At 43.1% G+C, this 13,272-nt stretch overlaps 1 protein-coding gene across 1 annotated transcript in view; it reads left to right on the forward strand.

Annotated features, from left to right (window-relative positions):
* Window positions 1-678: 678 nt before the first annotated feature.
* Window positions 679-13,272, forward strand: part of ABL1 (ABL proto-oncogene 1, non-receptor tyrosine kinase) — a 131,145-nt gene continuing 118,551 nt past the window's right edge. Inside the window, exon 1 of the mRNA XM_002915208.4 lies at window positions 679-2,188. Within this exon, the coding sequence (XP_002915254.2) occupies window positions 2,053-2,188 (136 nt within the window). The 5' untranslated portion in view covers window positions 679-2,052. The remainder of the gene's footprint in view (window positions 2,189-13,272) is intronic.

A 13,272-nucleotide genomic window follows, 5' to 3' on the forward strand; every position in this document is an offset into this window, starting at 1 on the left:
CTTTAATGAGAGCCTCCGGATAACCCGAAGAAACAATGAATTCGTTAGCAATATGTCGGATGCTTTCCACTCATTTATTTTTCGCTAGTTCTAATATTTACGCTTCTTGGGGAAAAAGCGAGGATTTGGGGAGGGAGGGTAAGGCACCAACTACCTTGGTTTCCAGGAGCGAGCCAAATTTTCTTCCCTAAAGAGGCTTAAGGAAGTAATCCAACTCCGGTTCTGAGACAATCCAATCCGCAGTTTTCCCCTTGCTTTGGCTCCTCGCCGGTCTTACTCCCCGCGCTGGAGAGACATTGGCCAGCCCTACGCGAGGCCGGCGAGAGTCCACCGGCTCCCAGGAGGGCGGGACCGAAGCTTCAGGAGCGGGGAGCAGAGGGCAAGAAGTCGCGGGCGCCGCGGGACTACAACTCCCGTCGTGCCCTGCGGCCTACGCCGAATGCGGTTGGCTGGGAACTCTAGCCTCACTGCCCTTACTGGCCAATGGGACGCAGGAGAGAGACCTGACCCGGATTCTCAGGGACCAATGGCGGTACAGGGGAGGCGGGGGCTTTCTTACCACTCACCTTGCGCTCGGAAAAACCACATTTAAAAGGTCGTGCGGGGCCAAGTTCTGGCGGGCTGGGAGATCAGAAGCAGAGGGCGCGGCGGCGTCCCCGAGAGCGGCGCCGGGAGGGCCCGGGTCCCCGCGAGGAGCGCGCAGGACGTCGCCGGGGGCGGGGTCAGGGGCGGGGCCTGGCCTCGTTGTAGAGCGGCTTCTAATCCATCATGGCGGCCGCGGGGGTCGGTGTCCGTCCCTGAGCAGCGCTGGAGCCGGAGCCGGTTCCCGGGTCCTGCGGCTGAGGAGCCCCTCCGCTGTCCACGGCTCCCACCTGCGGGGGGAGGCTGAGTCCCGCGGCGGAGTTCTGGGGATGTGACTGCCTGGCGGCGGCGGCTGTGGCAACGTCGGGAGCCGGGGGAGGGGGTGTCTCGGGCAGAGACCCTCGGGCTCGGGGCAGCTGAGGCGGCCGGGCCTCCTCCCCCCTCCGCCCGCCTCCCGCCTTCGGGGCCGCGAGGGTCCTTCGTCCCGTACAGCCCTGCCCCGACTCTGGGACACTGGGGGTGGTCTCTGTTTCCCCCAGACCTGGGACACCACGTTTCCTGAGGCGTGGAGGAGCGACGCCCCCGAGTAAGCCGCCCGTGCCCCGCCCCGGCAGCCTCCCCCTTACTCCCGAGCCGCCCCTTGCTCGGTCTCCCGGCCCCCAGTTTGGCCACGGAGCCCCCCATTCATATCCCCTCCCTGCTGTCAAGTGGCCTCCCCTTCCTCCCAGGTTGCTCCCGGGAGCCTCCAATGCCCTGACTTCTTCCAATGTCACCTACGGTCCCCTTAGTCTCAGCCCAAACAAAAACTTTAATGCAAAAGAAAAGTCTGGACTGGTTTCACAGGCCTTTTAAAAAGCGGACTTAAAAGTTGCTGGCAATGCATTCCTTCTCGTCAGAGTCGAGGGCAAGCTCTCGCTGAAGTCTGGGTGACCCGTGTCCTTTTCCGGAGCGCACCGTAGAGAAGCAGGAGCGGCAGCTACTTGGGCAGGAAATTTGTCGGAAGATGAAGAAACTAAGATAGGGGGTGGGTGACTTCCACAGGAAAAGTTCTGGAGAAGCATCCAGAGACGGTCAACATTTCCTTTTATGTGTGGGAATCGAAATGACTTTAGTGTTACTGACCCTTTTACAGCATCCCTGTGAATGTTTGTTTTTCTTCTTGAAAAGACAGAAACTTACTCAGCCAGTAAAAGACACTTAAACTCAAGAAACTTTTGGGTTGCACTGCAATTACATTACTTCAAATTGATAAGCTGCAGAAGTAATCGGAACTCCTGTTTACATATGTCAACCTAAAAACTCTGCTTCCTTTTGTTACGGAAGATGTCTTTTTGTGATTGACCTCAATTACTGACTCGTGGAGATTCGGTGAATGTGAAATCCCACATATATACTGTTTCCTTCTAAGCCCACTGACCATTCTGGAAGATCTTGAACCCTCTTCTGGAAAGGGGTGCCTATCATTACTTTATGGGGCAGCAGCCTGGAAAAGTTCTTGGGGACCAGAGAAGGCCAAGTTTGCCTGCCCTGCACTTTATCAAAGGAGCAGGGAAGAAGGAATCATCAAGGCATGGGGGTCCACACTGCAATGTTTTTGTGGAACATGGTGAGTGCTTTGCAAGCTTTCTGGTCATATTTTTCCTTGTGTATTCAGCTTAGGAATGCGTAAGGGACTTTGGAACAACAGCGCTTGTGTCCAGCTGTACTTAAACTTGCGTTACTATAGTTTTCTCTTAGTTCGTGGTGAAACTTTCTTTGTGTAAGAAGAAGTTACTTGGGGACTCTGGATGGCTTTATTCAAAATCTCTTTGAGTTGTTTATTTCTTGCCTAATTCCCCTTCTAACTCACTGTTGACCTTAGATAAGCCATTTTACTCTTCCAGTTTCCTGAGGAGATTGGACTTAAGTGGTTTCTCAGGATCAGAGTCCATGATCCTGCTCTGAACCTAAGACACGGGCTCTCCTTGAGGTGCCTGGATCCTTCACTGCTTTATCCACAGAGAGCTTTTACCATATCCTCAGAGTGGCTTATGATTCCCCAAAAGGTTAAGAACCACAGATCCTAGTTGACACTAATATCCTTGACCTTTTCAGCCAGAAGTAGGACTTGAAAATACACACTTTGGAGCTACGTGGGAAAAATTGAGTGGGGAAGCAGCGTCCCTGGTGAATTGAGGATACCCACCTTTTGGTTATTTTACCTTACACAGGAGTAATCTTTCCCCAGGGATAGAGCTTTTATCCTCCTCTCTCCCTGTTTCGGATGACATTTGGGGTGAGAAAGGTTGTCTTTGACGTTTTTATGAACATAGTTGGCATTTGATTGCAGACAGTGTGTGTTATACCGTACACTTCCCCGTAATTCTGTGTGAAGTTTTAAAGGAAAGGGTCAGCTTAAACTGATGTCCGTATCAGGGGCCAGCCGTGAGCCAGTTAATTAGGGGCCTGTTCGTACTGTTGTAGCCTGACATTTTTCAAACTGTGTACTTTATATGGAACTATCGATCCCACCCACTCTATAAGCAAATGTGAGATGAATGCAGGTAGCATATACTTTGAAATTTGATCTCAAATGCCTTTTAACAATGGGTGACCACAATAAACGAAGGTCTCTGTTGCATGAACTTGCACTTGACTGTTAAGGTTTTACTTTCTTACAGAAAAGTATTTACCTCATCTAAATGATTTGAGTACTCGAATTGTATTTTTCCTTGAAATATTAGTTACATTTTAGCACTGGTTTTAGACAAGCAAATACGGAAATTTGTTACATTATGGTGCTTTCCCAATGCAGGATTTATAAAGTGAATTATTTACATTTTTAACTAGTGATGATCATGGGGCCTCAGATAATGAAAATTGGTACAGACTTTTTGGAGAGCTTTGGCCAAACTTGTCAGAATTTAAAATGCGTATACCAATAACCCAGTAATGTCACTTCTAGGAAGCTCTTCTCGTCCAGAACAGTCTAGTCCCCCAGGTGTCCCTGATACCCTTTCAGAGAGGGTTGACAGGTTAAAACAGTTTTCATATTAATGCAGTACTTAGATGTTATTTGTACTCTTTGCACGAATGGTGCGAATGGTGCGGAAGTCAGGCAGGGTCCTTAGCGTGACTCAAGGCTGTAGCACTATCCCTCATATACTAGTAGCCATTGTGTTCTTTGCCCTCATTATAAATAAATTGTGCCATGCAGTCATTGTAAATAAATAAATACATAAAATAAAAATTCGTTTTTCACTTAAGAATGTCCGTGATGAAGCAGTAGGAAAGATTAATTTTATGAAGCATTGACCCTGGCGTATATGTTTTTTTTTTATAGTACTCTGTAGGTTGAAGTGAGGAGTACATGTAAAGCACTTCTGCTGTGCACTGAGGGGTAATGGTCACCTCCAAGAAAAGCAGGTGGGCAGTTGTTTGAGTTGCAAGCTGTACTAGCTGCTTTTTTCATGGAACTGCCATTTTTACTTGAACTACCACCGACAAACAATGGTTATTCAGGCTAAAAAAAGTATAAAGGAATTTTTCAAGGAAAACAACTGGTAGTATATGTTGCTAGTGATAAAATTTTAGCTTTTCAATGAAAATTAGGATTTTGGAAAACTCGTATCTCCTATTGTGATGTAGAGATTGGTGGTGATATTTACAAATGTGATGTTTTGATATAATGAAATGTATTATTCAGAAAATCTACATAATTCAGTGAACCAGTATTTTCTAAGTGATCAATACGTGATATTATAAAATCACACATAGGTAAAAGATTCATCCAAGGTGCAAGATGGACCAGTGGATTTTAATGTAACAGAGAACAAAAGTTCCCTGATACAATTTTAGATTCTATATCACAACTAACTCTTAAGAAACTACCACTTAAGGATATTTAGTGTAGCTTCAAAGAAGAAAATCTACAGTTATCTAAAAAGGCTACTTAATAAAAAATGTTTTTAAATTAATAAATAATTTTAAAATTTCAGTTTAAATTTCTGATACGGTGAACATTGGTGAGATAGCCTCTATAAGTAAGAGCTCATTGGGGGTCCTCAGTAATTCTCAAGAGTGTAGAGAGGCCCCGAGATAAAAAAAAGTTTGAGAACTGCTACTAGAGGGGGTCTGTCACAAAGGGGGTCTGTCACAAAGGCCCACAAGGCTGTTTATTGCGGGTGTACTCTGAAGTACTAACCCTGAAAGGCATCCAGGTAGTGGGTAAGTGGAAAAAAGCAATTTGGAGATCAGTCAGCATGGTATGGGAATTGGGATTTAGGTGGAATGGAAGAAAACTTGTACTTTTTCTTTGCATTTGTGACTTCTTTCTAGGACAAATTTGTATTATTTTATAATGCAAAAAATACAGAGATGTAAAAGCAGAATTGATAGGAGCCCAACCAGGTAGTCACTTTGCAGCAGGTTTTTATGAAAGAATTTGCCTAAGTCGTGTTGTACTGAAGAAAAATCAATTTCTTGGACTTCGGGTGTTCTTTTTCTAGGGGAACACAGTCTTTGAGTTACAAATTGTTGTTGATCTTTTATAGGGTGATCTTTCTAAGAGTTGGTTAATATCCATATGGGTTGGATTAAAAAATTTGCGGTTATAACGTAGAGTGTTGGATCAGACGTGAATCTGGAAGCCAAGAATGCTTGTAGATGAGGGTTTCAGTGGTGAATCTGGAAGGAGAGGGCAGATGGCATTTTTTTTGCCAGGATCATTCAGGGTCAGAAGGGCTAGTCATGTGTACAGGGAGGAAAAAAAGGAAACCATGATATTATTTCATGCATTGTATGTTCCTTCCAAATTTCAGTGGCTTGACTAAAGAAAATTCACTTTCAGGAGAGTTGGTAAAAGAGGAATAAAAGCATTCACTAGTAAACCTCTTTTCCTTAGCGATTTTTTCTTTCTTCCACAAATATTTATTGAGCACACACTATGTATCAGGTAGTTTATTAGTCACTGGTGATACATTAGCAAACAAAAAACATCCCTGCCCTCTTGGAATCTACATTCTAGTGGGAGGAGACAGACCATAAATAAGCTAGGTAAGTGAAATATGAATTATGTTAGATGGTAACAGGCGCTGGGGAGAAAAATAACACAGAAAAGGGGCTAGGGAATGCCGGGAGGTGTGATTTTAGTTAGGGAGGCCCCGCTAAGAAAGTGGGTTTGGGAGGGAGGTGAGGGAACAAGCCTTGGAAATAATGGGGTAAAAGCATTTCAGGCAGGGGGAATCAGGGTGCAAAAGCCCCTAGGCAGAATTTGTTTAGCACGTTCTAGAAGCCCAGAGAAGCTGGAGCAGAGAGCAAAAGAGAGTTGGTGGGAGATGAAATGGGGGTGGGGAGAGAATGACTGGAGAAGAATGTCGCCTTGTTGACCATCTGAAGATTTTGACTTTGATTCATGTGGTTCGGGAAGGAGTAACAGGCCCTGACTTATGTTTTATTAAAATGTCTCTGGCTGCTGTATTCTGAAGGAGAGCAGAGAGGAAGCAGGGCTTCCACTGAGGGGTTGGCTGCACTCATCTGGATGAGAATGGTCATGGCTTGGACCAGGGTGGCGGTGAAGGGTTCTGATTCTGTGAATACCGCCAGGCACAGCTGCCTGGATTCACCGTTGGATTAGACATGCGGTGGGGTGAGTAGTGAGACAAGTCAGGGGTGACTCCAGGGTTTTTGCAAAAATGGAGTCTTTTACTGAAATGTAGACTGAAAGAGTGGGATTTGGGGAGGCGGGCTGCGGGGGGTGAAGATCAGGAGCTGCTTTCTGAGCGTGCTCCATTGGAGGTGCCCAGTAGTAGGCATCCAGGCACATGTGTCATCACATGTGCGTTCGAGTCTACCAGAGTGAATTAGGGAAGCAGTCCAGGCTGGAGAGGGAACCTGGGAGTCATCGGGTTATAGGTGGTATTTAAGGCCATGAGAAGGATGAGAGAAGCCCAAGGGAGAAATCTCCAAGTAAGAACCTTTCATGTATGTAAGGTAACTTTCAGTGGTTTATGAAATTAAGACTTTACATTTTTATGTAGGATTAATTGAATCTTTTTCAGGGGGTGGTGACGTTCACATTTTGCACGGGAATGATTTTAACTCATTTTTAACTTTTGAATCCTGTTTCTCTGAGGACTGTTTTTTTCTCCTAAATCAAAATGTTGCAGATTTAACCAAAAAATGCACACAACTTTTCCTGTTCTTGGTAGTGAGTGTTTTAAATATAAAATAACCATTTCAGTTTAAAAAAGTTTTGTAGGCACACCTGGCTGGCTCAGTCAGTAGAGCGTGTGACTCTTGGTCTTGGGGTTGTGAGTTCGCGCCCCATGTTGGGGGTAGAGTTTACTTAAAAAAATAAATAACATTAAGTAAAATAAAAAATAAAAAGTTTTTTTTAATGCTTTTCTAGTTAATGCTTTAGAAAATTGACTTTTTTTAAAAATAAATTATTTCTGGGTTTTCTAATTTTAAGTTAGTACATCTATGCCCTTCAAGGTATTATTTAATTTGGTTATGTCACATGTTTTATTTATGAGCTTACCTGAAAACTGACTTTAAGAAGAACTTGTTTACTCTCAGCTTAAAACTGTGCTATCGTTCTCAAATATAACTTTACTTAGGTAGGGGCACCTGGGTGGTGCAGTTGTTAGGCCTCTGACTCTTGGGTTCGGCTCAGGTTGTGATCTCAGGGTTGTGAGATCCAGCCCCATGTCGGGCTCTGCACCCAGTGTGGAGTCTGCTTGAGCTTCTCTCTCTCCCTCTCCCCCTCCTGCACGCTCGCTCTCTCTCTCAAATAGATAATAAAGTAAATCTTTAAAAAAAACCTTTATTCGAGGTAATAGAATAGGATTTTGATAGATCAACACTAATTCCCATCACTGTTAAATTGTACTCAGTATCCATATATATCTGAAGGTGGGAGACAGTGCAGCTATGGAGTCTTACAGGTACTGAAGTTAAATCAGTCAGATTCTTAAAAAGGTTATTTAGAAAGATTATATTTATGTACTTATTGTTAGGGATTAAGTTCTGAACTGTGAAAATGCGGAATGAATTGTGTATATGTACGTTTTTGAAGACACCCCGTTATTTCCCATAGGTGAATACATTTTATATGGCCCTCTTTTCATGAAACCTTATTGCCCATTTTAAGAAATATGCTTATAGAAGAAAACAGGAATTTCAGTTGTGGGATAAAGGAGGATGATAAAAAATGATTTAACCAAAAGAATTTTATCTTAATGAAGCATTCTATCAAAGAAAATAATAAAAATTGGAGAAAACGTGAATTCATTTTCTGTTGGTTAAGGATTTCACTTGTGCTTCAGATCTCCATGTGATACACACTGGTGCGTTGTGACATGTGTTGCAAATAATACATTTTTTGCATGGGGAATAGAGATGAGTTAACATGCTTGAGCTGAGAATTATACCCATAGGAGTATATCAAGCACATTATCCGGGTCTAGGGGGAAAAGGTTAAAATTGCTACTTAGATGAACTGAGGTAAAAGAAAGCACTCCCTGCAGCCCTCCTTTTACGCATATTCTGCCATTCCCTGCCTCCTTGCCTCTTTGGTGGTTGTACCCTGACATTACTTTTCTTTATGTTCACAACCTGCCTGCCTTTCAGAACTCTGCTCAGGTCCCACCTCTTCCTTGAACATAAATTCTGATGTGCTTTTTAATTTTATTACTATTATTTTTTAAAGTGAACTCTGTGCCCAGCATGGGGCTTGAATTTATGACCCTGAGATCAAGAATCACATGTTCTACTGATGGAGCCAGCCAGGCGCTCCTGATGTGTTGTTCCTGAAGTGTTTAATTCCCAAATATTTGGGGACTCTAAATATCTTACTGATTTCTAACTTAATTCCATTGTGCTCAGAGAATATCTTCTGTAAATTTCAGTCTTTTGACATTTACCGAGACTAATTTTCTGGCCCCACATGTGACTCATCTTACTGAATGTTCCATTTGTTCTTGAAAAGAATATATATTCCGCAGTTGTAATTTTCTGTGAATGTGAATTAGATCAAGTTGGTTGAAAGTATTGTTTAAAATCTTCCACATCCTTACTTATTTTTTGTCTGCCTGTTTCATCTGTAGCTTTGCTGAGTGTCTTTGGGGTCTCTTTTTTCACTGAAGGCGGGTATTAAAAATCAACAGCTGTGATGGTGGATTCTAACTCCCTTCCCCTTTAATTCTATCAATTTTTTTAGCCTTAAAAGCAATTATTAGGAAACAAGAAAGACTGGGGGGAAAAACCTAAGCATTTAACTCAAGAAGCTAGAAAGACAAAGTAGTCCACAGTACACGGATGTAAGAGAATAGTAACAATGACAACAGACATTAAGAAATGGAAATGTCAATAAAACCAAAAGCTGATGCGGGAGAGCATCTGTAAAATAGGCAACTTTCTAGCAGGACCGATGAAGAAAAGGACGAGGCAGGAGTGAACGGTACTTAGGACGGGAATGTAACTGCAAACATGCGGTCAGTTTGTTTTGTGTATTTGGAAGGTCTGTTCGGTCAGCAACGCCATGGTTTTTTTCTTTCTGTTGTTTGCGTACTTTCTGTTGATCTCTTTTCAAGTTCGCTAACCCCTCTGCAGTTGTCAGTCTCTTTAACGATTCTCATTTCAGATGTGCTATTTTCAATTTTAAACTTCCATGTGGTTCTTTTTGATAGTTTGCATTTTCTACTGAGGTTCATCATCTTCTCACTCATCAGGTCCATCTTTGCCTCCAATTTCTTTTCATTTTTTTTTTAAGATTTTATTTTATTTATTTGAGAGAGAGAGAGACAGAGATAGCGAGAGAGAGAATGAGCGGGGAGGCGAGGGAGAAGCAGGCTTCCCACTGAGCAGGGAGCCTGATGCAGGGCTCTGTCCCAGGACCCTGGGATCATGACCTGAGCTGAAGGCAGACGCTTAACCCGCTGAGCCACCCAGGCGCCCCTGCTTCCAAATTCTTAAAAGTATTTATAATAAAGAACTTGTCTGCTAACTTAAATATCTGGGTGATTTTGGTGTCTGTTTTTATGGATTGCTTTTTCCTCTACATTGCGAATCAACATTTTCATTCTTCTTTGTGTGTTTACTAATTTTTTATTGTGTGTCAGATATGTGGATGTCACACAGTAGGGATTCTGGATCTTGTCTTTACAGAGGCTTTCATTTCTTTTTTTTTCTTTTTCTTTCTCTTTTTTTTTTTTTAAAAGATTTTATTTATTTATTTGACAGAGAGAGAGAGACAGCCAGCAAGAGAGGGAACACAAGCAGGGGGAGTGGGAGAGGAAGAAGCAGGCTCCCAGTGGAGGAGCCTGATGTGGGGCTCTGTCCCAGCACTCTGGGATCACGCCCTGAGCCGAAGGCAGAGGCTTAATGACTGAGCCACCCAGGTGCCCCCAGAGGCTTTCATTTCTTTCTTTCTTTCTTTCTGTTTCTTTTCTTTTCTTTTCTTTTCCTTCTTTTTTTTTTTTTGTTTTTTTGTTTTGTTTTTTGTTTTTTTTTTTGAGAGGCTTTCGTTTCTTTCTAACAGGCAGTTCCTGGCCTGTTCTTTTGACCCTGTCAGGCTTGGTTTTATGCTTTGTTAGAATGAGTCTGTTTTGAACTTATCCTTAGTCCACAGACATGGCCCTTACTCTAGAGGGCGTTCTTTAGACTTAATGCTTGGCCTTTCTGGAATGTCAGCTAAAGAACAGAGGTGCTCAGCAGGTCTTCTTCACGCTGGATTGGCTGAAAGCTTCACCCCACAGTCACTGCTGTTTGTTAGGCCTTCCAGAATCTCACCTTGCACGTGTCTGCCCAGCCCTCTGCCAGGGATCCACAGGGCACCGCCCTCCTTTTCTGCCCCCCCATGCAACCCCTCCTCCCAGATATTCTGCCCTACACATTCTAGCTGCCTCCGCAGCCTCCAGCCTTGAATCCCCGTCTCGGTCTGCTACCTCAGTTCCAGGAGACTGGCGCTCTTGGTTTGGGCTCCAACTCCCCGAATGGTGTCTGGGAAGGTGCCCCAAGGCAGGAAGTCAGAGGTGACAGGCTGCTCACCTTGTGTTTTTCTCTTCTCAGGGATCACGGTCCTGCTGAACCTTGTTTTAACACCTGGAAACAGCTGTCTGGAATATTTCGCTTAGGGCAAAGGCTGTCTGATAGAGTTCCAGTTGCTTTACATTCTTTACAAACTTTGATAATTGTCAGTGTTTTAAATGCTTGCTTTTTGTGTGGTTGTGCAGTGGTATCTCGTGGTTTGATTCACTAACTTCTTTGATGACTCACTGAGATTAAGCACCTTTCCATATGCTTATTGGTCATTTGGATGTCTTTCATATGTATTTTGTGTGTGTGTATATGTATTAGTGTGTATGTATGTGTGTGTGACCTGTCAGTTCACCTCTTTTGTCCATCTTTCTAGTTATGTTTCTTATTGATTTGCAGGAGTTATTTGTATATTCTCAGTACAGGTCTTTTGTTGACTATATTTGCTGCTAATACCTTATCATACTCTGTGGCTTGCCTTTTCACTTAAAAAATTTTTTATTTATTCATTTGACAGAGAGAGAGAGAGCACACACAAGCAGGGGAGGCAGCAAGAAGAAGGAGAAGCAGGCTCCCCACTGAGCAGGGAGCCCCATGCAGGGCTCTATCCCAGGACCCTGGGATCATGACCCACACGGAAGGCAGATGCTTAACCTACTGAGCCACCCAGGCCTTTTCATTCATAATGGTGACTTTGAGGAATCAGAGTTTTTAATTTTAATGTAGTTCAATTTAACAAATTTCTTTCTTTAAGGTTGGTGCTTTTTTACGTCCAATGTAAGAAATCTTTGTCTACCCCAAGGTCATGAGGAAGTTCTTTTTTTTTTTTTTTTAATTAAGTTTTTATTTTAATTCCAGTGTAGTTAACATGCAGCGTTATATTAATTTCAGGTTTCATGAGGAAATTTTATTTTATTATGTTTCATACACAGATCTACAGTTCACTTGGAATTGGCTTTTCTGTGCCGGGATGATGGTTTACTTTTATTTTTTCCATATTGACCTAGTTCTTTAATTCAAGAGCATATTTGGGGTGCCTGGGTGGCACAGCGGTTAAGCGTCTGCCTTCGGCTCAGGGCGTGATCCCGGCGTTGTGGGATCGAGCCCCACAGCTCCTCTGCTGTGAGCCTGCTTCTTCCTTCCTCTCCCACTCCCCCTGCTTGTGTTCCCTCTCTCGCTGGCTGTCTCTATCTCTGTCACATAAATAAATAAAATCTTTTAAAAAAAAAAGAGCATATTTGCTGCTGCATAAATCAGGTATCGATATGTGTGTGCATATGTTTGGGAACTCCCTACTCTGTTCATTTGTTCTGTTTGTCTGTCCTTGCACCAGGGTCAGACTATCTTAAATACCCTAGCTTTTTTTTTTTTTTTTAAGATTTATTTATTTATTTGACAGAGATAGAGACAGCCAGCGAGAGCCAGAACACAAGCAGGGGGAGTGGGAGAGGAAGAAGCAGGCTCATAGCAGAAGAGCCTGATGTGGGGCTTGATCCCACCATGCCGGGATCACACCCTGAGCCAAAGGCAGATGCTCAGCTGCTGTGCCACCCAGGTGCCCCCATGGATTTTATTTTTGGCTCTTGCACTTTTATGAAAGAAAGGCAGCCAATCCAGTTACAAGAATTTGGTCAAAATGAACAACTCCAGCATTTGCCCTAGTGATGCATGGATTCAACATAAACTTAAGTATTTTCTACTTTTGCAATATCATATAGTAATTCCTGGTTTTGTTGGTTCTGTAGCCTCACGAATTGCAAAGAGTGTCTGTCTCTTGTGGATGTGAAAGATTGAAGTATTTTTAAAGCACTTGTTTTTCGATTCACGATGCAGGTAGCATAGACATTATTACTGTTTTTCAGTAGAGAAAGCTGTGGTTTAGGATGGTAACGAAGTGTTTTTAGGATTATATTGCTGATTTGTTATAGAGCTGAGGTTGAAATCAAGTACTTTTTTTTTTTTTAAGACTTTTGGATTTAAAAAATTTTTTGTATTTATTTATGGATGCCTGGGTGGCTCAGTTGGTTAAGCATCTGCCTTCAGCTCCGGTCGTGATCCCGGAGTTCTGGGATCGAGCCCAGCATTGGGCTCCTTGCTCAGCGGGGAGTCTGCTTCTTCCTCTCCCTCTGCCTCTCCTCCTTTGTGCCCTCTCTCTCTTAAATAAAAATAAATAAATAAAATCTTTTAAAAAAATATTTTATTTGTTTACATATCTTTTAGATTTATTTATTTGAGAGGGAGAGAGAGAATGCACTTGTGAGTGGGTGAGGGGCAGAGGGAGAGAGAGAGAATCCTCAAGCAGACTCCTGCTGAGTGGGGAGCCGGACTTGGGGCTTGATCCCAAGACCCTGTGATCATGACCTGAGCCATAACCAAGAGCTGGCCACTCAATCGACCAAGCCACCCAGGTGCCTTTAAATCAAGTACTTCTTGTTAGCTTGAGTATTTTTTCTACTAGAAACATTACTTTTTGAAGATGAACTAATCCTTTTGAAAATGTTCACAGCAGTGAAATGTGGGGGATTTAGAGTTAGAATTTATTTCAATAAAATTTTTATTTTTTCGCCACTTAATGGGTTATGTTTTTGATACTGATTCTCATAACAAATGCACAGAAATACCCAGTCTAAGAGCCATGTCCTTGCACCTGGGATGCCCTTCAGTCTCAGGGCT

The sequence above is a fragment of the Ailuropoda melanoleuca genome, chromosome 7, assembly GCF_002007445.2.
Source record: "Ailuropoda melanoleuca isolate Jingjing chromosome 7, ASM200744v2, whole genome shotgun sequence".
Classification (NCBI taxonomy): domain Eukaryota; kingdom Metazoa; phylum Chordata; class Mammalia; order Carnivora; family Ursidae; genus Ailuropoda; species Ailuropoda melanoleuca.